Source organism: Oryx dammah, unplaced genomic scaffold (genome assembly GCF_014754425.2).
Source record: "Oryx dammah isolate SB20612 unplaced genomic scaffold, SCBI_Odam_1.1 HiC_scaffold_29, whole genome shotgun sequence".
In the NCBI taxonomy this organism is placed as follows: Eukaryota; Metazoa; Chordata; class Mammalia; order Artiodactyla; family Bovidae; genus Oryx; species Oryx dammah.
In genome coordinates this window covers 35,694,937-35,721,529 of record NW_024070213.1, presented here as the reverse complement: position 1 = coordinate 35,721,529, position 26,593 = coordinate 35,694,937, and the positions used below count along the sequence as shown (strand labels likewise).

General features: G+C 41.5%; 1 protein-coding gene and 1 non-coding gene across 2 annotated transcripts in view; one reads left to right on the top strand and one right to left on the bottom strand.

Moving 5' to 3' along the window:
• Positions 1-26,593, top strand: part of ITPR2 (inositol 1,4,5-trisphosphate receptor type 2) — a 594,002-nt gene that overhangs the window by 56,208 nt on the left and 511,201 nt on the right. Inside the window, exon 2 of the mRNA XM_040234592.1 lies at positions 7,509-7,579. Within this exon, the coding sequence (XP_040090526.1) occupies positions 7,509-7,579 (71 nt within the window). The remainder of the gene's footprint in view (positions 1-7,508; positions 7,580-26,593) is intronic.
• On the bottom strand, positions 1,083-1,189 carry LOC120858999. The gene has a single exon (XR_005720015.1). It is a non-coding gene; the product is annotated as a U6 spliceosomal RNA (small nuclear RNA).

Sequence of the window (26,593 nt, the reverse complement as noted above, 5' to 3'; positions counted from 1 at the left end):
CCAATACAATATTATAAAGTAATTAGCCTCCAATTAAATAAATTTATATTTAAAAAAATAAAATCAGAATTTGCTACTGAAAGGTGATACCAAAGCCAACTTTGATTACAAAATAGAATCAGAGAAATGAGAAACCACAGAAATAGAAGGAATTTGTGAGATCACAGCTGCCCCATTTAGAAAATGAGGCAGAGAGAGGTTAAGTGGCTAGCATAAACACAGCTGGCTGTAAAGTGGCAGACCAAGGATTTGAGCTCAACATGTGTTTCTTCTCCTCTACTACTACTTCTGAGTGACTGAAAGGGAGGGTGATGTGCCAGGGTTGACTGATGGCGGATGGTGGGGTTATGTGGGGTGGAGGGGCAGTTTTGCTAAAAGTCAGAAAATTGCAGCTAGAGGAGAAATTCATATGGCCATCAGGGTAGAACTCTTAACTCCCAGTTAAGCTTCACCGACTCGATGGACGTGAGTTTGAACGAACTCCGGGAGATGGTGATGGACAGGGAGGCCTGGCGTGCTGCGATTCATGGGGTCGCAAGGAGTCGGACACGGCTGAGCGACTGAACTGAACTGAACTGAACGGTAAAATGGTTTGTGACAGAATTCTGAGAGTTCTGTAAAGGTAATTCCATCATACTTATGAACCTGGTCACAATATTAGCTCTCTTTCTTACTAGTAGTTTTTAATGACACCTCCTGTGGATTCCCCTTCTTCTTTCTCCCCTCAAATTCATTTTATTTAAATGTGCTTCAAAACCATTGTATTAGAAATAAACTATATCACCTAATTGCACAAGGATTGCATATGTGTGGTAGGCAAATATCTGGAAGATAACACACTTATTTTAAAAATTATGATATTTCAAAGGTAGAAATATCAGTTATGGCTTCATGAGGAAAAACATATTTTACCTATTTTGTGGCAGTTTCTTTACAATTGGTGGAGTAATAAGGGACTGGAGACCAACAGAGTAATTTGCTTTTTTTTGGAAGTCTACTTAAAAATTGGAAAGCCATGTATTTTTTTTTTTTTTTTTTTTTTTTACTGATTATACTTTTATTTTTTATTTTTTATTTTTTTTAAAAATATGGAACGCTTCACGAATTTGCGTGTCATCCTTGCGCAGGGGCCATGCTAATCTTCTCTGTATCGTTCCAATTTTAGTATATGTGCTGCCGAAGCGAGCACAAGCCATGTATTTTTATACAATAATTTATTTACACTCCATGTGTATTCCTAAAATATATGCTATTTAATTTTGCCTACCTATGCCTTCTATATAAATGGAATTATATAACATTTGAGACTTACTTGTTTTTAGCTCAATTTCATGTATTTGAGTGTTGTTGCATGTAACTGCAGTTTATTCACCTTTTAAATTAGTTCTCTTTTGCTTGAAATTACACACTTGTCATGGTATATTTAGTCACATTACTATTACTGATGGACATTTGAGTTTTTCCAGTGTTTGCTATCATGAAGTGTTGCCTCAAACACTCTTGTATCAACACATGTCTTCAGATGCACAAAATTTGCAAGATTTCTCTAGGGGGCATATCTGTCCAGTTAAAATTTGATTCATGTATATTTTTGATTCATATTTATGTATAAAATCATTCAAAGTAGCTAATGAAATCTCCTTATAGATACCTTGGAAGGTCTAATTGTTGAATGATTGTTTTCTTGTTAATTACAGTAAACAAACAATTTACAGTTATGACCTTATGAAGAAAAGATAGATATGAAGGATAACAGGTTTTATGTTAGCTGAGTTTCAGTGACAGATTGAGAATTTTTGGCTGTGGCTATAATTGCCCATTTGGCCTACTTGCTGATTCAAACAGGGGGAGATTAATTCATCCCTTTAAAAACTGTACTGACAGATTGAAGTTGAAAGGTTCTATATAAGATACTTTTATTTAGAGCAGGCTGTCTAGGTCCTTATCAGGATTTGACATTTTTGATAACTTTCTGAGATATGTCACCCTTTCTTCCATCTACTATTAGTTAACCATTTGTTAGTTCCAGTTATTTTTATTGATTTTGTGATCTATTAATACCAAAAATAACATAACATTATTAATTTACTCAGTTGTTCACTAAGAGTCGGATAGGACCTTTTCACTTTTCACTTTCATGCATTGGAGAAGGAAATGGCAACCCACTCCAGTGTTCTTGCCTAGAGAATCCCAGGGACAGGGGAGCCTGGTGGGCTGCTGTCTATGGGGTCACACAGAGTCAGACACGACTGAAGTGACTTAGCAGCAGCAGCAGCAGCAGCAGTTGTTCAAAAAGTGACTCAGTCATTCACTCAGTTAATACTTAACATCTTGCATGTTTGAGGCCTAACATTTAGATTTGGGCATAATATGCTCTCACATATTATGGTGAGAGCTTCCCAGGTGACCCTAGTGGTAAAGAACCCACCTGCCAATGAAGGAGACATAAGAGACGTGGGTTCGATCCTTGGGTCAGGAAGATCCTCTGGAAGAGGGCATGGTAACCACACCAGTATTCTTGCCTGGAGAATCCCATGGACAGAGGAGCCTGGCAGACTACAGTCCATAGGGTTGCAAAGAGTTGGACATGACTGAAGTGACTTAGCATGCATGCATGCATGCAGAAGAGAAATGTGCTGACTCTCCTGCAACTTACAATTTGTAGTGCTAGTAAAATATGCACGTAAAAGAAAACTGGATGGAGTGTGAGAAGTTCTCCTATAGAGGACAGCCTCAGGTACTGTGGGAGTACAGGTGCTACTAATCCGTTCAAGAAAGATTGGAGAGTGTTTTAAAAATACAGATTCTTAGAGTGTATCCTCAGAAATTTTTGTTTGGTAGATAGGGACCAAAGAAAGGTATTATTATTATTTCCTCATGTATATATGATTCAGCCAATGAGCCAGATTTGGGAAACACTGTTTATGAGTGAGAAAAATGGGAAGTAATCATGAGAAGGTATTTAAATGACTTCAAGAGGGTATAGATGGCTTTCAGATGATTTTCTGCTCATTGGCCAAAGGTTGATCTTTATGTTTGTACCTATTCAGTTGTAAATCCTTGTTTGTAAGTTATAAAAGTTAACTGCTCCAGTGGTGGATGGGAAAGCCTGGTTTATCAGTAGTACACGTGAAAACACCTGAAATTGTTCAGCTATAATGAGTGTCAGGAGTGGGCTTGACTTCCATGGAAGCTGATGTAATCTTAGGTAGCATAACTGTAAGCTTAGTGTCAGAAAGAAGGAGGTGAGAGACCCGTGACCCCTGTACTTGTTGGAAATGCATCTGGATTCATGTGAATAGTCTCTGGGATCACATTTATGGGTGTGTTAACCCTTGGACTGCAAGGAGATCCAAGCAGTCCATTCTGAAGGAGATCAGCCCTGGGATTTCTTTGGAAGGAATGATGCTAAAGCTGAAACTCCAGTACTTTGGCCACCTCATGCGAAGAGTTGATTCATTGGAAAAGACTCTGATGCTGGGAGGGATTGGGGGCAGGAGGAGAAGGGGACGACAGAGGATGAGATGGCTGGATGGCATCACGGACTCGATGACCGTGAGTCTGAGTGAACTCTGGGAGTTGGTGATAGACAGGGAGGCCTGGTGTGCTGCGATTCATGGGGTCGCAAAGAGTCGGACACGAATGAGCGACTGAACTGAACTGAACTGAACACTTGGATGCATGAAAGGATGTTGAGCTCCTTGGTAAATATCTATATGAGGGAGAACTAGAGAGAAAATAGACTTGTTCATCCTAGAAAAAGAAAACTTAGTCCAAGAGAAAGAACTGAGACCAAAAAGGGAAAGTTATTTGGGAAAGCCAGTCTCATTGTTTTTCATTTATTCATTTATTTATTTAACAAATATTTACTTAGTGGCCACTATAACTCATTCTAATGGGTGCCAAGGATATAATGGTAAACTAGATGGATTCAGTTTCTGACTTCATGGAGTTACAATTTATTGAAAGGTCAGACTAATAAGCAAGTAGTTAGAAAATGTAAGTTCTGCCATGGAAAAAGACCTATAAAACAGAGCAGGAAGATGGTAAGTGGTGAATACTCTGGCCCTGAGGGTATTCAAGAAGAGGCTCTTGGAGATATTATAGAAGTTGTTCAGTAAAGTCATCTTTAACATTTAACATTTGGGATCATATATGTTTTTATAACATTCACACTGTTGTAAAATTCACACTTGTTTCACACTATTATAAAATTCACACTTGCTTCTTCATCCACCCATTTCATCGTAACCTTCCCTTTCTTCCATTCTCTCCAAACTCAGTTCCAGCTCATTCAGTCTGTATGATGAGATGACTGTCTTTGTAATTTTCACAGACTTTGGTTTGTAAGGAATAGGACAAATTCGTAGAATTGAAGTCACTCTTAATTACTAATGTTTTTATCTGGGCTATTGAGAATAGGCATAAATATTTATGTAAATGCACTATGACCTGACTGATGGCTTTAGTTTTTTCCCATTCCTCTTGGTGGCAAGCCACCATGCAGGTGGAGACTCCTTGGGTGATTCTAGGGGAGCCTGTATTTCTGTGGGATTGGCAGACACAAAGACTAAGTAAAATATCAATTCCACTTTTAATACAAATTTTTTGTGCTCTAGATGAGTTGTTATTGTTCAGTTGCTAAGTCACATCTGAGTCTTTGAGAACCCATGGGCCACACCATGCCAAGCTTCTCCCGTCCTCCACCATCTCCTGGACTTGTTCACATTCATGTCCATTGAGTCAGTCATGTCATCCAGCTGTCTCCTCTCCAGTGCCATCATCCTCTGCTGTCCCCTTCTCCTTTTGCCTTTAGTCTTTTTCAGCATCAGGGTCTTTTCCAGTGCGTTGGATGTTTTCGTCAGGTGGCCAGAGTAGAGCTTCAGCTTCAGTCCTTCCAGTGAATATTCAGGGTTGATTTCCTTTAGGATTGACTGGTTTGATCTCCCTGCAGTCCAAGGGACTCTCAAGAGTCTTCTCCAAATTTGAAAGCATCACTTCTTTGGCCCTCAGTCTTCTTTATGGTCTAACTCTCACATCTGTAACATAACTACTGGAAACACCATAGCTTTGACTATACAGACCTTTGACAGCAAAGTGATGTCTCTTTTTTAATGTGCTATCTTGATTGTCATAGCGTTCCTTCCAAGGAGCAAGCATCTTTTAATTTCATGACTGCAGTCACCGTCTGCAGTGATTTTGGAGCCCAAGAAAATAAAATGTGTCCACTTTTTCCCTTCTGTTTGCCATGAAGTCTCTAAATTAGACTCTGTGCCTTTTTTTTTTCTTTGATTATTATGCTTTGAATTCTTAACTCATTTGTTTTTAAATGGGAGGATAATTGTTATGTTGTTATGATGTTATGTTGATTTCTACTGTATATCAGCATGAATCAGGTATAAGTATACAGATAACCCCTCTCTCTTCAGCTTCCCTCCCATGCCTCCCCCCATCACACATCCACCCCCTTTTCCCACCCCTGTTGTCACAGAGCACTGAGCTGAGCTCCCTGTGCTAGATAGCTGCTTCCCACTGGCTCTCTACACATGGTGGTGTATACATGTCAGTGCTCCTCTCCCAATTCATCCTACCCTCTCCTTTCCCCACAACTTAAATAGTTAGAAAAGCTGGAGTTTCCCTCACAGCACTTTTTTAGATTTAAATATTATATTGTGACATCCTTAGGACTCTGAGCCTTTCACATTCAGTGTTGCAGCCTGAAGTTGGATTTTGTGGAGGTTTGGGTTTGATTTCTCTCGACTCATTGTGACTTCCTGTTTCTAAGAAAACAATTTTGAAGACTCTTAAAAGGAATTTCTTGCATGCTTGGCAGCTCTTGTAAAACCACATTTTAGCAAACCAGTATGAATGAAGTATACTAAAAAAAAAATCAAACAAAGAAATATATGCTTGATCAAATTATTATTTTGTTTGGTGGAAATTGGATCTTATAGAGAAATCTAGTGATTTAGGAAGTGTCTGCTTTTGTAAACAGATAAACCAGGAACCAAAAGTTTCATTTTGATTTGGTTAATTATTCTAGTTCAAGGGGACTGTTGATCATGAATTGGGGTTACTTTATGCTGGAGTTAATGCATACTAGTGAGTGGGTTTTACTTTTGTGCTGGGGTTAATGTGTGCTTTTAAACAAAGTTGCAACTAGGGCATGGTTCTTTAAATGAGCTCATAAATTTGGACTAATTCATGTGCATTCTCACAATATTCTGGAGAAAACCCTAATGGCTCTCATTACTTAGTCAATGGAGAAAATGACTATCAGTGAGTCTTTTGGTAGTTGGATAGTACCCTGACACAGAGATTCATGTCTCCTGGCTCTCAGACCAGAGATTCAGCTTTTCTGGGAATTGTCCTCAAAATTGGCTTTTCATGGATATTTTAATAGGGGCAAGTTTTTGTAACTAGAAAGGTACTCTATTCATTTGAGTAAATTTGTTGAGTACTCATCACTAAGTGTCAGGCATCCTTCTCGAGGAAGATAGGAATAGGGCAGGTGAAGTCCCTAATGTTATTATCTTAAACGCTTAATATTTAAGGGCCTACTCTATGCTAGAAACTGTGCTAGGTACGTTACACCTGTGAAGTCAGTCAGTCCTCCTGACAGTACCATGAGGTGGGTACTCTTATCTGTGTTTGCAGGTGTAGCGAAGGAGGTCCAAACCCCCACCTGGCTGAGCAATAGTTGAACACAGGATGAGCACTTTTTATGCTATTGTGTCATCACTCTGTGGGCCTGATCTCATAAGCTTACACATTCCTTATAAAAATAAAACAAAACATGCTCGCATTCACACTGGAACATGAAAACCTGGGCAGTCTAATCCCTGTTCATGTTTTGATGTCTGTGTTCCAGTCCTCATATGTGTCTCTGTAGAGGCGTGTGTGTGTGTGTGTGTGTGTTTAAATATATACAATATCTTACTGATTTGTTCCCACTTATTTTCACCACATATTATAAATGTTTTCCACACCACTGCCTTTAAAAACTAGAATTGTAAATGGCTCTGCAGTGTTTCATGGTTTGTCAATATCGTGATTTCTCCAACGTTTCCTGCTGCTGCTGCTTGGTGCTTAGCCATGTCTGACTCTTTGCAACCCCATGGACTGTAACCCACCAGGCTCCTCTGTCCATGGAATTTTTCCAGACAAGAATACTGGAGTGGGTTGCTATTTCCTACTCCAGGGGATCTTCTCTACCTGGCAATTGAACCCTCGTCTCTTAGGTCTCCTGCATTGGCAGACGGATTCTTTACCACTACCGCCACCTGGGAAGCCCACCACTTAACAGTTTTTCAGTTTTGAGTTTTCTAAACCCTGCTTTGATTCACGCCTGTATAACCAGATCTTTTTCCAAATCCATGACTATTCAAACATTTCTGAATGAAGAGTGGTATTAAAAACTTTTTGTAAATATTGATGCAGTCTCCGTGTGCATTTTGTGCTCTATGAACATGACGATGTCCACAGTGTGAATGTTCTTTTCCTTCCAGACTGGTGGACGACCGATGTGTGGTGCACCCAGAAGCAGGGGACCTTGCCAACCCTCCCAAGAAGTTCCGAGGTAGGAAAGCAATACTTACTTTATATTATATGACCTAAGTGGGGGGTATTTTTGTGTCTTAAAAGAAGTAATGTTAGAACTTTATTCCATATAAAACTTTCAAATAGAAATATATCTGCTGGAAACTCTTTCAAAAGTTCCCCATTGTTTTTCTTCCTTGACACATTGAAGGACTGATACTGAAAGAATAGCTTCAAGTTTTGTTTTGCTGGAGAGTAGTCTGTATGTTAAGAGGCCACTTTTCAAACCGGTAAATATAGCTGAATGATATGTATTTATATATTTCCGTGACAGTTACACCATAAATATTAGTGTTTCCTTATCAGCTCTTTAATTTATTTTTGTAAAATCTCCAGCATGGTGACACTGATGTGTTAGTTTCACTTTTAAAATGTCACTTTGGATGGTATGTAATAACTAACAATTGTCTTAGAACTCCTTTCTAGGTATAATTTTAGAGGTAGTGTCTTACTGTCAACTGAGAAGTTGTCTATAGTAGCAAACTGATTATGACTATTACAAGAGAAGGATTAATGGGAATTGTAGAGAATCATAGACAACTAAGACCAGTCATTAAAAGCTTGTGCAAGTCAAATTAATACTTTATAGTGTATACTTATAATGATAATATAATGATAACAACTTAAAAGCAGCATTCATTTTGAATACACTGTGTCAGCATTCCTCCTCACACTGGTGAAAGACAGCTTTAATAAGGGAGCCTGATCTGGACAGAGAGAGGGGTTCGCTGGAGCCCCAGACCCAGGTCAGAATGCTGTCCGTGTGCCTGGGGGAGGAGGGAGCCTTCACGTCTGGTGAGTGTTCCCCATGCTTCATGCTCTGTAACTTTCTTACACCATTTTTATTATAAGGATTTGCAGGAATATTGCATTTTTGTCTCAGAGAGTGACAAGCACAGTCAATGTGGTTTGAGTGACATCAGTCACTTTGAATACGCGATCTACTTGTCTCTCCATGTGGGGAAATTAGCGTGAAAGCAGATTGAGGGAGTGATACCACCCATCAGTGCGCCCGGACCTGTGCTCAGTGGGGACAGTGCCCCAGCCCTGGGCACGTGAAGTCTTCTCTCAACACAGTCCGCATGGAGGAGGGACTCACTGTTGGCCTGCCTGAAGGAGAGTCAGTGGCTGTGACAAGCCAGACACTGAGTGCTCCAGGAGAGCTTTCCAGAGACTGTGCAGTAAGTGTGTGGAAATGATTTCAGAGGCAGAAGAGGCGAGAGGAGGCCGATGGAAGAACGGACACTATGAAAAAGAACATACAAGTTCTAGAAAGCGTGAGCTAGCATATTATATGAGGAGATGAGGAGACCGTGGTATGGAAGAGAGAGCTGAGGAGATTACCCAGGATGCAGGGCAGAGGAACATGTGAACAAGTCATGAAAAGCCAGTGTTGAGGAGGGACCGAGAGGGTCTAGCAGCATCTAATCAGATTCTAGAAGGAGAGGCCGGAGTGCATGAGAATGAGGCACGTGTAAAGAGATACGGGTGAGAACTTGCCTAAGTTGTAGAAAGCCACTGTTTCTCAGGTGGAGGAGATATATTGAATTCAGAGAAGGGATGATAAACAAATTCAGATCCACAGACTCTCTTTTGTGAACTGTAAGATGTGGAAGATAAAAAGTTTTAAAAGCAAACTGGGACAACAGATCTGTATTTGTAGCAGAAAAAAGCGTGGAGTCTGGGTTTGACCGCATTTCTCGCCGACTGTCATCTTAAGTAGGTCACCCAACCACTTAGTGTCTCCGAGGACATCTGCCATTGCCTGGTGGGACCAGGGGTGGATAAAAACAAGAATAATCTTGCCACACAAGGCTCTGTGTGGCTTGGATTCTTTCCAGAGAATAAATGTAAAAGTGTTTTAAGTCATTATACAAATGGTAGCTAACTTATGATAGAAAGACATAATGTATTTCCTTTAAACATAATTGGCTCTTCTCTTACATTATAACCTCTTCAAGGGCAGGCTTTTCTTTTTTTCTTTTTGTGTTTCCCAGGCATAGATTTGCCCATAGTAGACATCAGAAAAAAATAGCCATTAGATGTTTATGGGTGAGAGACACACACTGTCCCTGGGATCGTGTGATACCACTTGGTTCCCAGGGGTGCTTCATGCTTCATGATCGTGAGCTTGTATAGCCTTATTCCTCTGTCAGTCAGGGGAAGTTAGTCTTGTCAAAGATAAATCTTCAGGGTTTGTGGCTGTCTTTTTCCTTTAAATATTTTAGTGTGTCTGAGGGAACTCTGCAGTAACAGCTCTGTACCCAGGAGGTAATTATACACAAATACTTGGTGTTATATGATTCAGCGGGCATTGGTTCAAAGTATGAGTCATTCAGGTGCTCCGTCCGCCCCTGGAAGGCTGGCTTTTCCTGTAATCTAAAACGTTAGGTCATCGTCGTTGCTGGTTTGCTCTCATTTTCTACCTCTTGTGTAAGACTAAGTCATTTGTCTCCACTCATCATTGGAGAAGGAGGGTATCTTACCATTGAAGATTCAAGATTCCTTTTTGTCTGAAAGCTCTGACTCTTCTCCTTGGATTCTTGGAGGCCCATCCTGAGGGAGCCCCAGAGAATTCCATGAGATGGGCTTGTGTTGCTTTCCCTGGCCTTCACATTGCTTGACAGACCTTGTTTTCCCAATCCTGTATCCTTTCTCATACCTTATCCTTTTGCAGCTTCATCCTTCTCTTCCTGAATGTGTTCCTACTCTTCCCTTTGGCTGTAAAAGCCGTCACTTTTGCATAGATTGACCTCCCAAGATCACCACTCCTGCCTTTCCAGACCCCTCTGCCAAGTTCCCAGAGCACCCTCCCTTATTGTTACTTTTTAGATAATATGAAGAAACAACAGTGTATCCCCAGTTCAGCTGCACCTCACTTCCTTTTGCCTCAGCCAGACAAATGGTGTCTGCAAATTAATTTGAAACAGTTTTTATTTTTCATACTTACTGTATGGTTTGTTCAAGTGAGTCATAAAATTTTAGAGCTTCTAGAAGGCAATTAGCAGTCAGTTGAGAACTTCCCTGGTGGTACAGTAGATAAGCATCTGCCTGGAATGCAGGGGACATGGGTTCGATTCCTGGCCTGGGAAGACTCCACATGGCCCAGGAAGACTCCACATGCCCTGGAGCAACTAAGCTCTTGTGGCAAAACTGCTGAGCCCATCCTCTAGAGCCCATGAGCAGCAACTACTGAGCCCACATGTTGCACCTACTTAAGTTTGTGCTTAGAGCCTGTGCTCCGCAGCAAAAGAAGCCACGACACTGGAGGCCTGTGCACTGCAATGAAGACTAGCCCCAACTCGTTGAAACTAGAGGATGCTCATGCACAGTGATGAACACCCAATGCGACCAAAATAAATAAATAAAAAGTAAATTGAATATGGGTCTCCCAATTTTTTAAATGAGGAGCCAAAATTTTAAAGAGGTTAATACAATTATCCCCAGTACACACAATTGGACAAGCAATATTCCTTTGACGGGTTCCCTCTGCTTTTCACATGGACAGAGGAAGTGGAGCTTTAACAAACAAACAGCTTCCCAAGGGTTATTTAAAACCTGGCGGATGGACAGCTATTTTCAGTAACCACACCATCAGAATAGCACTAACAGAAGCACATTGGCTTTCTCTTAAGTAAGTGCAGAAGTCTTTTCATGATCAAATATTCTTTCATTTTTAAAGATCAGCGATAAACTTTGGAATACAGTTAGGTTATGAGGAGTCGTGAAGGGAATATAGAGAGTTCCCTTCCACCCACTTTCCCCTGTGTTAGCATCTTATATAACTGTGGTTCATTTGTCACAGTTAAGAAATTACCATTTGTACATTACTGTTGACTAAATTCCAGGCTTCCTTTGAATGTCACCAGTTTTCCATTATCCTTTCCGCAATCCTGATCCCGTTCAGGATCCCACGTGCCATTAGTCATCATGGCTGTTTAGTCTCCTCTAGTTTCTTCCACTTTCTCAGTCTTTCCTTTTTTTTTTTTAATGACCTTGATACTTTTGAAGAGTACTGGCCAGATATTTTGTAGAATGTCCCTTGATTTTGGTCTGGCTGATGTTTTCATCATACTTAGACAGGGGCTAAGGTTTTGGGAAGGGATATTAACTACCTTTTTCCCTACATCATATCAGGGGCACATATTGTCAACATGATTTATCACTAATACTGTTTTTGATAGTTTTGATAGTTTACATAGTTTTAAAGAAATATTTGCTTATTTGTTTGGCTGTGCCAGGTGTTAGTTGCAGCCTGTGGGATCTTTTAGCTACGGCATGTGAACTCGTTGCAGCACGTGGGATCTAGTTCCCTTACCAGGGATTGAGCCCAGGCCTCCTGCATTGGGAATGCAGAGTCTTAGTGTGAAGATCCTAATGTACAGTTTAGCCCTCCTCCTGCACACTAAATGATAGCAGTTATTTCTATTGACTTTACATTCTTTCTGTTTTTCGTTTCCCTGTCCTCGTTCTGTTATGCATGTCTCCCCCTTTTCTCAAGAGAAGTTGGGTATAGATTTTTCCAAACATTTAGACCTATTAATATGTATGCATTTTCTATTAGGAGGAGAAACAGACCTAAATCACAACAAGAGAGGTTTGTGTGCCCTTTTCTTAACCATAAAGGTGATAAAACACAGAAGTAACCCAGAACCCAGGGGGCCACTCCCCAGGAGTGCTGAGGGAAGAGGAGACAGGCCTGTCTCCTAGACCACAGGCTTTTTGGCTGTTTGCTCTAGAAATTTCCATCTCTGTGACTCTGTGGTCATTTGACATGTGACTATTTCATAATCCACCAGCCCTATCAAAAGGCTGTTTCCAGCAAGCAAAAAGTCATTCTGAGGCAATAACTTTGAATGCTTCAGGAACTAAAACAGAGACTGTCTCTGCTGTGCAGTGCCACTTGAGAGCAGGTAGTGAGGATCAGGGATTTGGGAGAACACTGACAAGACCTTTCTTTAACTCAGTTTCTTCTGGGCATGTAACTCAGAGAGCCATCTTCAGGCTGGCACTTTCACCTCCGGGCTTCCCTGGTGGCTCAGTCATAAAGAATCTGCCTGCCAAACAGGAGACATGGGTTCAATTCCCTGGGTCGGGAAGATTCCCTGGAGGAGGGCGTGGCAACCCACTCCAGTATTCTTGCCTGGAGGATCCCATGGACAGAGGATCCTGGTGGTCTGCACTCCATGGGGTCACAAAAGGGTTGGACGTGACTTAGTGACCAAACAAAAATGGCAGCAACAACAATACTCTCACCTTTTGGCTCTGCTCATGGAGGTTATGGGCTTCCCTGGTGGCCCAGATGCTTAAGAGTCTGCCTGCAATGCAAGAGACCCAGGTTTAATCCCTGGGTTGGGAAGATCCCCTGGAGAAGGGAATGGCTACCCATTTCAGTGGAATTAAGATTGCCAGAGAAATATCAGTAACCTCAGATATGCAGGTGACACCAACCTTATAACAGAAACTGAAGAAGAACTAAAGAGCCTGTTGATGAAAGAAAAAGAGGAGAGTGAAAAAGTTGGCTTAAAAGTCAACATTCAGAAAACTGAGATCATGACATCTGGTCCCATCACTTCATGGCAAATAGATGGGGAAACAGTGGAAACAATGACAGAGTTTATTTTTGGGGGCTCCAAAGTCACTGCAGATGGTGATTGCAGCCATGAAATTAAAAGACATTTACTTCTTGGAAGAAAAGTTATGACCAACCTGGACAGCATATTAAAAAGCAGAGACATTACTTTGCCAACAAAGGTCCATCCAGTCAAAGCTATGGTTTTTCCAGTAGTCATGTATGGATGTGGGAGTTGGACTATAAAGAAAGCTGAGCACTGAAGAATTGATGCTTTTGAACTGTGGTATTGGAGAAGACTCTTGAGAGTCCTTTGGACTGCAAGGAGATCCAACCAGTCCATCCTAAAGGAGATCAGTCCTGAATTGAATGTTCATTGGAAGGACTGATGCTGAAGCTGAAACTCCAATACTTTGGCCACCTGATGCAAAGAACTGACTCATTGGAAAAGACCCTGATGCTGGGAAAGATTGAAGGCAGGAGGAGAAGGGAGATGACAGAGGATGAGACGGTTGGATGGCATCACTGACTCAATGAACATGAGTTTGAGTGAGCTCCTGGAGTTGGTGATGGACAGGGAGTTCTGGCGTGCTGCGGTCCATGGGGTCACAAAGAGTCAGGTGCAACTGAACTGAACTGAACCCACTCCAGTATTCTTTCCTGGGAATTCCGTGGACAGAGGATCCTGGTGGGCTGTCGTCCATGGGGTCACAAAGACATGACTGAGAGACTAACACTTTCATGGAGGTTATACACTTAAGAGCACTGGTGAAAAAGCTATCTGGCTAAGTAATAGCTTTGACATTTTATATAGTTGAATGTGTCAATCTTGTCTAACATAGTAATTCTCTGGTATGAGCCAATTTATAAATATCTGCTTCCTCTACCAGTTTCACAATTCCTTTATTGAATTCCTTCAGATTTGGTGATCATGTAATTTTGGGGATGAAGACTGAAACTATTTCAGATTTGAAATCACTGACATGTATTGACCGAGCACTTAATACCTGCAACACTGGGCTCAGGACTTCCTGTGCATTAATATTTATAGTCATCTCAATAATGCTATAAAGTAGAAATTGTTGCTGTCTCAATTTTGCAGTTGAGAGAGTTAAGTATAAAGAGATTATACAACCATTTTAAGGTCCCCAAGCTTATTAGTGGTGGAGTTAGGACTCAAAATGAATTTATCTAACTCTAGAGCTGTTTGCTTTTAACAACTGTACCCTACTGTCTGTTGTATAATACCCTCCTGTAAATTCTACCTGTTGGCCCTGAAAAGCCACATAGATTCTATCTAATCCCTCTTCCACACAATGAAGCTTTAAGTATTTGTTTGTTATTGTTTGGTTGCTCAGTTGTGTCCGACTCTTTGTGACCGTGTGGACTGCAGCACGCCAGGCTCCCCTGTCCTTCACCATCTCCTGGAGCTTGCTCAAATTCATGTCCATTGAGTCGATGATGCCATCCAACCATGTCATCCTCTGTCGCCCCCTACTTCTCCTGCCATTCTGTATTTGTTTAGAATGATTCTATTCTTGTATGTCTTTTCTTCTACAGTCTTAATTTAAAAAAATTCTTTCACCTGTTGCCAGCTACATTGTCTTCAGTGATTTCTCTAGTCTTCATCTCGCTGCTATGTTTGGATTCTGGTTAGGCTCCTATAGGTCAGTGTCATTCTTTGTGGCGTAGGAAGGTCTGAATATAGTACATTTGGGTGTGTTGTGATGAGACCCTACCTTGTTTTTGGATGCCACACTTGCAGCCCAAGAGTCCTGAGCAGGACTCCCCAACTCCCCTGTAGGTGTTAGCCAAGCCAGACTCCTGAAACTTTTTCATTTGCATCTCTGGACCCTTGCTTTCCTCCTCCTGTGCTCCATAAGGAGCCAGATGGGGGATCGATTATGTTTCATCTTTTGAGCATTGGTCATTGTTCTAGCCTGCCAAACTTCCTCTTTTTCTCTCGTTCTCTCTTTTTCGATCTTAACTCTCCTCCACCTTATTTATTCAAAATCTCAGCTTCCTGACATCTTGACGCTGAAGTGGATCAGGGATATACATGATAGTCTTGGTTCATGTGTTACTCCAGTGTGACTGAACACACCTGAAGAGAACTAGATGAGGACTATGTTGGTGGGAGCTGTTGTCACATCAGACCCTGGAAGACGTGGGTGGAGGGAATCAGTTTGGGAAGTGGTCCTGGGAAGTGTGAGGGAGTGAGGGAGAGTGAGCCTAATGCAGTGAAAGGTGGTGAAGTGTGCATAGGGCTTCCTGGTGGCGCTAGTGGGAAAGGACCTGCCTGCCAACGCAGAAGATGTCAGAGACGCAAGTTTGATCGCTGGGTCCGGAAGAGCCCCTGGAGGAGGGCATGGTATCCCACTTCAGTATTCCTGCCTGGAGAATCCCATGGACAGACGAGCCTGGCAGGCTGCACCCCATAGAGTTGCACACAGTTGGACAGGACTGAAGCGACTTAGCAAGCATGCACGCAAAGTGTGTGTAAGACTCACCAGTGTGCCAACTGGAGCTCAGTCCTTTGGGGCCCTTTGAGAAACCACGAGGAACATGTCTCAGAATCTCCTATCCAAGGCTGCAGCCAAGTTTTATCCTCGGTGGGTTTGTGGATTGCGTTGTCATTCCTTCCACACGAACTTCTGGATTGCTCCTGCTTACTAGCTAAGCAAGTTCTCCAAGTGTCCGGGAAGCGATCATGAGGACAGGAGGAGCGATGTGGGCGCTTGAGCTTGGAACCTGCCCACATGCTGGGAACTCTCCACTGTGGTTGTCAGTGAACTTGGGCCTGAGGACACATAGTTGTGGTACTTGTATGTGCTTAGAATTTGCACCCGTTTCTTTATTTGAAAGGTCTGTGATTAGACTACAAACTGTTTGAGGGTAAAAACTGTGCTCTGTCGAGTTACCTAGATCAAGAACAGTGTTTTGTGTATCGTTGGGGCTGAATTAATTTTTGTTGAATTAATGAATAAAGTCCTAGAAAATTGTAATTCTGAAAGGCAATGTAATTTCAGTTCTGTCATCACATGCTTTTTTTGAAGTCTTGCTATTACCCAGATGTAACATAGATGTTAGGTGATTATTTCACTCATGAGAAAGCAAAGTATAGACCTATTATATTATTACAGCCTTATATTCTCAACCTCTGAGTTTCAGTTCATTGGTGTTAAAACTAGGTATTCTAATATATAAATCTGTAGTGTGAATAGCAGAAGATGAAAACTTTTACATGAATTAAGTGAAGTTCTTTTAGGTTGTAGCATTTTGTAGTTTGCTGCTACTCAATTTAGAAAACTGCAGTGAATTTCCAAGCCAGAAACCCCATGGTTTATTGAAAAACATCTTTTAACATTCTCCAGTTAAATGTTTCTGCTGTGTTGATTCTGTGTATTTGTGGTAGGTCATCATATTAAGAACCTTCTATAGCTAATCCCCTATTATTAAATGCTTAAGTGGCAGTGGAAATTGGATAGTAAGTTTATTCTTTTCAGTGAGATTTCAGAGAAGGGCCAAAAGATGGAATGAAAACACATTGCTTTGTCTCTTTGCTTCTCTTGTTGAATCCAGTCAGGATTGTAAAAGGGCTTGTACTTTTAAAATATTTTAGTCTCGGTTGGAAGGAAGTAGCTGTCCTGAGTGGTTTTCTGTTTTAGGCTGCAACGACAAGAACAACACAGTTAATCATGTATTTGTCTCTCTGTGTATGCTGTATGAACTTTGATTCATACATACAAATGAACTTTGATTGATTTGTGGCGTTGACTTGTGAAGTTTAATTTGCTCCATGGAGAGTAAAAGTAATGGGCAGAAAATGAGCACTTGTGATGTCCACGGTTTAGTACTGTTAGAACAACTCCCTTGTTTACTGTTCTGTATCCATGGGCCAATTTTCCGAGTTGGGAGCTTGTTGTAAAAATCTCCCTTCAAGTGTTATGCATGATGTTAAATGTGTGTCTAAATTTTTGGTAAGTAGAGAATAAATGCCTTTTGTCTGTGAACATTTTAACTTAATAACTAAGACTGCTCTTTCTAAGAATAGAGAGTCCTACATATTGAAATTCTTAACTTTGAGTGCTTTGGATGGCCTTGTCCATGTTCCCTTAATTCGTGGTAGCCTCATTTTACAGATATAGAAATCACACTGTGAGCAAGTCAAATAATATGCTCAAGGTCACACAGCTGTTAGGTGAGAGACTGCCTTATCTGAAGCTGATGTTTTGAACTCTATAAAATCTCGATATATGTAGTAGAGATTTATTGATTATTCACTGTGTGCAGTGCAATGTGTGAGCTAGTTACTAGGGTTCAAATGAGTCAGAAATTAATGCTACTCTCAAGGAATTTATAATCTAATGAGGGAGATAAGATGTGTATATAAATAATTGCACCCAACATAGAAAGTACAGGTTCAGTTCAGTTCAGTCGCTCAGTCATGTCCGACTCTGCAACCCCATAGAATGCAGCACTCCAGGCTTCCCTGTCCATCATCAACTCCCAGAGCATGCTCACACATATGTCCATCAATTCAGTGATGCCATCCAACCATCTCATTCTCTGTTGTCCCCTTCTCCTCCTGCCTTCAATCTTTCCCAGCATCAGGGTCTTTTCCAATGAGTCAGTCCTTCGCATCACATGGCCAAAGTATTGGAGTTTCAGCTTCAGCATCAGTCCTTCCAGTGAATATTCAGGACTGATTTCCTTTAGGATTGGCTGGTTTGATCCCCTTCCAGTCCAAGGGATTCTCAAGAGTCTTCTCCAACACCACAGTTCAAAAGCATCAATGCTTTGGTGCTCAGCTTTCTTTATAGTCCAACTCTCACATCCATTGGAGAAGGCAATGGCAACCCACTCCAGTACTCTTGCCTGGAAAATCCCACGGATGGAGGAGCCTGGTAGGCTGCAGTCCATGGGGTCATGAAGAGTCGGACACAACTGAGCAACTTCACTTTCACTTTTCACTTTCATGCGTTGGAGAAGGAAATGGCAACCCACTCCACTGTTCTTGCCTGGAGAATCCCAGGGATGGCGGAACCTGGTGGGCTCCCGTCTGTGGAGTCGCACAAAGTCGAATACAACTGAAGCAACTTAGCAGCAGCAGCAGCTCACAACCATACATGACTACTGGAAAAACCATAGCTTTGACTAGACAGATCTTTGTTGGAAAAGTAATATCTCTGCTTTTTAATATGCTGTCTAGGTTGGTCATAACTTTTTTTCTAAGCAGCAAGCATCTTTTAATTTCATGGCTGCAGTCACCATCTGCAGTGACTTTGGAGCCCAAGAAAATAAAGTCTGTCACTGTTTCCACTCTTTCCCTGTATATTTGCCACGAAGTGATGGGACCAGATGCCATGATCTTCGTTTTCTGAATGTTGAGTTTTAAGCCAGCTTTTTCACTCTCCTCTTTCACTTTCATCAACAGGCTCTTCAATTCCCCTTCACTTTCTTTCATAAGGTTGGTGTCATCTGTGTATCTGAGGTTATTGATAGTTCTCCCAGCAATCTTGATTCCAGCTTGTGCTTCATCCAGCACAGCATTTTGCATGATGTACTCTGCCTATAAGTTAAATAAGCAGGGTGACAATATACAGCCTTGATGTACTCCTTTCGCAGTTTGTAACCAATCTGTTGTTCCATGTCCAGTTCTAACTGTTGCTTCTTGACCTGTATATAGATTTCTCAGAAGGCAGGTAAGGTGGTCTGATATTCCCATCTCTTGAAGAATTTTCCAGTTTGTTGTGATCTACACAGTCAAAGGCTTTGGTGTAATCAATGAAGCAGAAGTAGATTTTTTTTTTTGGAATTCTCTTGGTTTTTCTATGATCCAAGGGATGTTGGCAATTTGATCTCTGGTTCCTCTGCCTTTTCTAAATCCAGCTTGAACATCTGGAAGTTCACGGTTCATGTACTGTTGAAGCCTGGCTTGGAGAATTTTGAGCATTACTTTGCTAGCACGTTTTGCTGCTGCTGCTAAGTCACTTCAGTCGTGTCCGACTCTGTGCGACCCCATAGATGGGCACCCACCAGGCTCCACCGTCCCTGGGATTCTCCAGGCAAGAACACTGGAGTGGGTTGCCATTTCCTTCTCCAATGCATGAAAGTGAAAAGTGAAAGTGAAGTTGCTCAGTCGTGTCCAACTCTTTGCAATCTCATGGACCACAGGCTACCAGGCTCCTCCGTCCATGGGATTTTCCAGGCAAGAGTACTGGAGTGGGGTGCTAGCATGTGAGATGAGTGCAATTGTGCAGTAATGTGAACATTCTTTGACATTGTCCTTCTTTGGGACTGGAATGAAAATTGATCTTTTCCAGTCTCGTGGCCACTGCTGAGTTTTCCAAATTTGCTGGCATATTGACTACAGCACTTTCATAGCATCATCTTTTAGAATTTGAAATAACTCAGCTGGAATTCTGTCACCTCCACTAGCTTTGTTCATAGTGATGCTTCCTAAGGCCCACTTGACTTTGCACTCTAGGATGTCTGGCTCTAGGTGAGTGATTGTACCATCTTGGTTATCTGGGTCATGAAAATCTTTTTTGGTATAGTTCCTCTGTATATTCTTGCCACCTCTTCTTAATATCTTCTGTTTCTGTTAGGTCCATACCATTTCTGTCCTTTATTGTGCCCATCTTTTCATGAAATGTTCCCTTGGTATCTCTAACTTTCTTGGAGAGATCTCTAGTCTTTCCTGTTCTATTGTTTTCCTCTGTTTCTTGCACTGATCACTGAGGAAGGCTTTCTTATCTCTCCTTGCATTTTTTTGGAATGCTGCATTCACATGGGTATATCTTTCCTTTTCTCCTTTGCTTTTTTACTTCTCTTCTTTTTTTTCTGCTATTTGTAAGGCCTCCTCAGACAACCACCTTGCCTTTTTGCATTTCTTTTTCTTGGGCATGGTCTTGATCCCTGCCTCCTGTACAGTGTCACAAACCTCTGTACACAGTTCTTCATGCACTCTGTCTATCAGATCTAATCCCTTGAATCTATTTGTCAGTTCCACTGTATAATCGTAAGAGATTGGATTTAGGTCATACCTGAATGGTCTAGTGGTTTTCCTTACTTTCTTCAATTTTAGTCTGAATCTGGCAAGAAGGAGTTCATGATCTGAGTCATAGCTCCTGGTCTTGCTTTTGTTGACTGTGTAGAGCTTCTCCATCTTTGATTTCAAAGAATATAATCAATCTGATTTTGGTATTGACCATCTGGTTAAGAAAGTACAAAGGGCTACATAAAAAGTTATAGTAATGGTATTGTGGAATGATGGAGTTTTTAAAATTTTTTACAACTTTATTGAGGTACAGTTGTTTAAAATGTACAATTTGATGAGTTTTGACATATACATATACCAGTGAAACCACCACCACAATAAAGGAGAAAATGAACTACTTTTCTATTAATAGTAAAATAAGTAAGTTCTAGTCAAGGAGTCCAGCTGATAAACCACAGTATATATTCCATGCTGGTAGATTGGAAAAGACCCTAATGCTGAGAAAGATTGAGGGAAGGAGGAGAAGGGGCTGACAAGATGAGATGGTTGGATGGCATCATCAACTCAATGGACACGAGTTTGAGCAAACTCTGGGAGATGGTGAAAGAGCAGGAAGTCTGGCATGCTGCAGTCCATGGGGTTGCAAAGAGTCAGACACGACTGAGTGACTGAACAACAGCAATGCTAGTAGACTCATGAGTTGGAGCAGGTGTGACCCTGTGGAGCCCAGAGGTGTGGGGATGGAATGCATAAAGATGTATGGTAGGACATAGGTGCTGATGGTTCCTGGGGCCACTACTGCCTCCACCTCTTTGTTCCCAAGCCATCTACCCTCCCTCTTGGGCACACGGATTTGTAGAGGTCTCTGATTTAGGAAATGCACTGCGTGCTGAAGAATGGCACTTTATTCTTCCAGAGAGCTGCCTGATACATCGATTGTGTCTTTAGAAAAGCATTTCAGCATTCTGTGAGACTGGTCGTTCCTAGGCGCGTTATGTGATAAGCTATCCCATAACCATGGGCTATTCCCATACCTCGTTTACTGGTCATGTGCTGTGCTTGGTGGACTCCATGCCTGTGAATCAGGTAATTCTCATAACCACAGGGGGTCAAAAGTAATAGAATGAAGGTAATAGGAATCACATTGAGAAAACAGAGGGTGTCAGTATACAGTAACAGGCAAGATGAGTGATAAAGAAAAGGGTTCTGTAGAACCAGAAAGCTAATCTTGTTCTCTTCTGTTGGATAGAAGCTAGCCACTTCCAAAGTCTGCAAATTTTAGCCAATTCTTCAGAGTTCTCAGTCTGAGGTTTATTGGCTTGTAGTCTGGATAAAAATGATGTATGTCTTTTCAGTTGACAAACGTATCCGTAGTTTCATGCTGTGCTAATTGTTTTTAATTATTATTTATTTTTGACTGTGCTGGGTCTTCCTTGCCACTTTCAGGCTTTCTCTAGTTGTGGTGAGGTTGCTTCTCTTGTTGGGGAGTGCAGGCTCAGTAGTTGTGGCGCACAGGCTTAGTTGCTCCCTGGCATGTGGGATCTTCCTGGACCAGGGATCGAACCTGTGTCTGGTGTATGGACAGGCAGATTTTTAACTATTGGACCATCAGGGAAGTCTTGTTATGCTATGTTCATTGTTAAGAGTGGGTGATAAGACCCTTTCTATTGATGCTAAAGGTCAATTTTCCTCTGATGTCTTTTCTAGAAACCAAATGTCCATATTTCAAAAATGGAGATTTCAATTTCCTGTTTTGAGAGATGAGAATAGCTCCTTAATTAAGATAGCATTTTCCCTGTTAGTAGAAAGATTTGTGCCTATGGGGAAGAGACATTTTGGCTTTGCAGGCCTAGTATTCACCTTTTCATGAAAGTAGTTCCCAGGGGAATACTTGGTATGCAAAGCTAAATTGCATTTCCCTTTTAAATAGTAAGTATAATACTGAGATGAAAGTGCCAAGCCATTACCCAAATAAATTTGGCCTTCTGCATGACATAGACAAGTAAACCAATGGTAACTAAATGTGATCAGGGCTACTCTACTACCACTGCTGCTAATCACTGACATTTATTTAGTCCTTACTATATGTCAGGTGATGTCTGCAATGCTTTCTGGTGACTCAGACGGTAAAGTGTCTGCCTGCAATGTGGGAGACCCGGGTTCAATCCCTGGGTCAGGAAGATCCCCTGGAGAAGGAAATGGCAACCCACTCCAGTACTCTTGCCTGGAAAATTCCATGGATGAAGAAGCTTGGTGGGCTACAGTCCATGGGGTCGCAGAGTCGGACACTACCAAGCAATTTCACCTAGTTTGCAATGCTTTATAACATTGTTATTAAGATATTATTATCTGCGTGTACTGTATAAGGTGATGAATTTCCTGGGAGGCTTAGCAGGTAAACAGTCTGCCTGCAATGCAGGAGACACAGGAGACTTGGGTTTGATTCCTGGGTCAGGAAGATCCCCTGGAGAAGGAACTGGAAATCCACTCCAGTATTCCTGCCTGAAAAATGCCATGGACAGAGGAGCTTGGTGGGCTACACAGTCCATGGGATTGCAAAGAGTCAGACACGACTAAGTGACTAAGTGCAGAATACTGCAGACCTTGAAACAACAACAAAAAAAGGTGCTAAAACAAATAAAACAACAAAGACCAAAGGCTTACAGAAGATAGAAGTTTATTTCTCTTTCACCTAATAGTTCCTAGGTGAGTGATACAGAACTGTCTTGTAACTGTATGTCTTTAACACAGGGATTATACTTCTATGGCTTATGGTAGATTGGCCTTACTTATTTTACTCTTTTGAGTATTAAATAAATTAATATATGTTTTGTTTATGAAAGTCTCCATATATCTTATGAAGCTTATTAATCATGAACTTAAGCAACCACAGATAAAAGATAGATTTGTACATTGTATGCTCAAGTCCAAGTCAACTGCCTGTCTTCCCAGGTGTTGATTTAGTGAATAAGCAGTTTAAAGATCTTCTCTGATCAGGTGCCCTTGTTTACATTTTGTGGTTTTCAAGGTAAATACAGCAATTTCAGAATAAAGCAAACTGCTGGCGGGTGGCAGTGTTTGTTTTATAAATGCTTGGAAGTAGTTTGGAAACGTTGCCTTTTGAAGAATAAGAGGTAAAGACTGAACAAAGCAGCCCTCTGAGTAGAGATCCAGCCTCAACTGGTGGTTCACCGCCCTCTCACCTTGTTCTTCTCAAGCCTTGTCATCTTTTGTTAGCGGGTGTGTGCTGGGCTTAGTCGCTCAGTCATGTGCGACTCTTTGCAACCCCATGGACTGTAGCTCATCAGGCTCTTCTGTCCATGGGGATTTTCCAGGCAAGAGTGCTGGAGAGGGTTGCCATGCCTTCCTCCAGGGGATCTTCCCAGCCCAGCGATCAAACCCAGGTCTTTCTCATTGCAGGCCAATTCTTTACTGACTGAATCACTAGGGAAGCCCAAGAATACTGGAGTGGGTAGCCTATCCCTTCTCCAGGGGATCTTCCCGACCCAGGGATTGAACAGGGGTGTCCTGCTTTGCTGGTGGATTCTTTACCAGTTCGTTAGCTGAGGACCCCTGCAAAAAGAGATTTATGCCCTGTGAAAGTGAAAGTGATAGGTCCATAGGAGTTCTCGGAGTCTTGCTTCTTCTCTAATGTTTTGCTATATGACTGTGATTTTTGGTGATGGTGGTGGTGGTGTGTATGTGTGTGTGTGTTTGCACGTGTGCATGTTTGTGTGTGTGACTGTTCCACTGGATGACTTAGAGCCGGTTAAAATTAAAATTCTAGAGTCTCTCAAGGTCCATGAAAAACCAGAAGATAATAAGCACATCCATAAAGTGTTCTATCTTGAAATCATAGGTATAGGTAGGCTAAAAATGATTTTTAAGCTAGTACTTTCTAAACGACAGAAGCTTCGGCTCTGGTGAGAAATAAGGCCTTGGGCTTTGTCCTTTTAGTTCCATTTAGATGTACTGCATAAAGCACAAGTCCAGCTATGATTATTCTAGAAAGCTTCATAGTTATTCAACTTGTACTCTGATTGTACCTGCATAATGAAAACCTTCATGTTGATAAATAATGGAAGGTAAAAAGAGTTAAAACAAAGTTAATTATGTGGTTAGCTTGGGAGTTAGGTTTTGTGAAAAGTGAAACTCACTCAGTTGTGTCCGACTGTTTGTGACCCCATGGAACTGTAACCTGCCAGGGTCCTCTGTCCATGGAATTCTCCAGGCAAGAATACTGGAGTTGGTTGCCATTTCTGTCTCCAAGGGATCTTCCCCGACTCAGGGATCAAACCCAGGTCTCTCCTGCATTAGGTTTTGTGATGTTACCACATAAAAGAAAAAAAAAATCAAATACTTGAAATGTATTGTTATGTTAAAAAATGTCATGTTAAAAAAACCAGTGTGACCCTCCAGTGGGCAAATGTATAAAAGAGGAAAGAGCAGCTGATTGAGTGTAACTGATATTTTGACTTAAAGCAATAATTGGATATTCTTTGATTCCTATTTCTTTGTCAACGCTTGTTTTTTTAAAAAATATATATTTGGCCAGCATTGTTAATAAAACTAAAGGCAGGTACCTTCACTGGTTGGCTTCCATTTAGGCAAGCCCAGAGAGCAAGCAAGTTCCCTACTTTCACCTAACACAAAGATGGGTAGCATGTTCTAGTGGCTTTTTGGGATATTCTTTCTGTATCTTCCTTGCCCTCCTCAATAAAATATCAAACAGCCTGAAATTCAAGGTTTCATCACTTAAATAGCCTAGAACAAAAGTAGCCTTGAAACGGCAGCTTAGTTGCATAAAACCTTTTGGACTTAGAAACTGTGATCACTTTCTTCAGAGAAAATAAGGCAGTCAGGAGCCTTTGCTGCATGTGTTCTCTGAGCCATGCTGTGATGGATGTATAGCAACCAAGCAAGCTGAAGATAGCCCAGCCTTGGTTGCCAGAGGCCATGCTGTGCTGTGCCTAGTTGCTCAGTCATGTCTGACTTTTTGCTACCCCATGGACTGTAGCCCGCCAGGCTCCTCTGTGCATGAGATTTTCCAGGCAAGAATACTGGAGTGGGTAGCCTATCCCTTCTCCAGGGGATCTTTGCAACCCAGGAATTGAACAGGGTCTCCTGCATTGCAGGCAGATTCTTTATCAGCTGAGGAAAGCCCACCACGGGCCATAAGAGATGGTAAATGCAAAGTATGAATTACTTGTAGTTCTCTAGCTTGGGGGTCCTCCAGACCCTTTTGAGAGGGTCTTCAAGATCAAAGTATTTTCATAATGATACTTAGGTATTGTATTTTCCACTCGTTCTTTGTTGACTGTCCAGTGGGGTTTTCCAGAGGCCCTGTGAAGTGTGATGCTGTCATCTCTCTGTTTGCTAATGGAACGTATGCTTGTGTTTTATTGTGTTGCAGATTTCTAATTTTAATCTGTTGTATAGTAAACATTGATAGAAACGGCCCACAAAAGAAAGCCTCTTAGAGGTTTTCAATAATTTATAAGCTTGTGAAGAGGTCTTGATACCTAAAAATTTGAGAACAATTTACTAGAGAAACAATCAAGTAGCAAGAGTTGGGAATCAGCTTAACTGAGCTATAGGAAAAAGCATGTGTTAACAGCAGTGGATAGGCAGGAAACTGGTGAGAACTCTGGTCAAGGAGAGTAATTAGAAGTCAGACCAGCAGGTATACCTAAGGAGGCAGGACAAAATGAAGGGACAAGGTTGATAGTTATTTTCCGTGAATTTTTTGAGTTCAGCACTGTGCCTACAGCAGGATGGACCTTTGACAAATATTTATGAATGAATGAATTGGAAAATATAAAGATTGTGGAATCACATTGAAAAACATGAGGTGCAGTGTTTATCATAGTGTTTTTTATAATAAAGGAAACTTAAATATACACAAGGAGAAAAAAGATATAGACATTGTGATTTGTCCTGAATGGGAATTTAATATTTTCAAGTAAAGTTTAATAACTACAAAATATGAAATGGATATATATATCCATATACATGGGCTTCCCAGGTGGCGGTAGTGGGAAAGAACCTGCCTGCCCATGCAGGAGGTGTAAGAGACGTGAGTCTGATCCCTGGAGGAGGACTGGCAATCCACTCCAGTATTCTTGCCTGGGAGATCCCAGGGACGGAGGAACCTGGAGGGCTGCAGTCCACGGGGTTGCAGAGTCGGACATGCCTGAAGTGGCGGCACACACAGCACACGTCCGTACATATACGCACACACTGCATCTTCTCTATCCGCTCATCTGTTGGTGAGCACTCAGCTTGCTTCCATATCTTGGCTATTGTAAGTAATGCTGTGAAGAACATAGGGGTGCATGAATGAGTAAGTGAGTGAAGTCGCTCAGTCGTGTCCAGCTCTTTGCGACCCTGTGGACTGTAGCCCACCAGGCTTCTCTGTC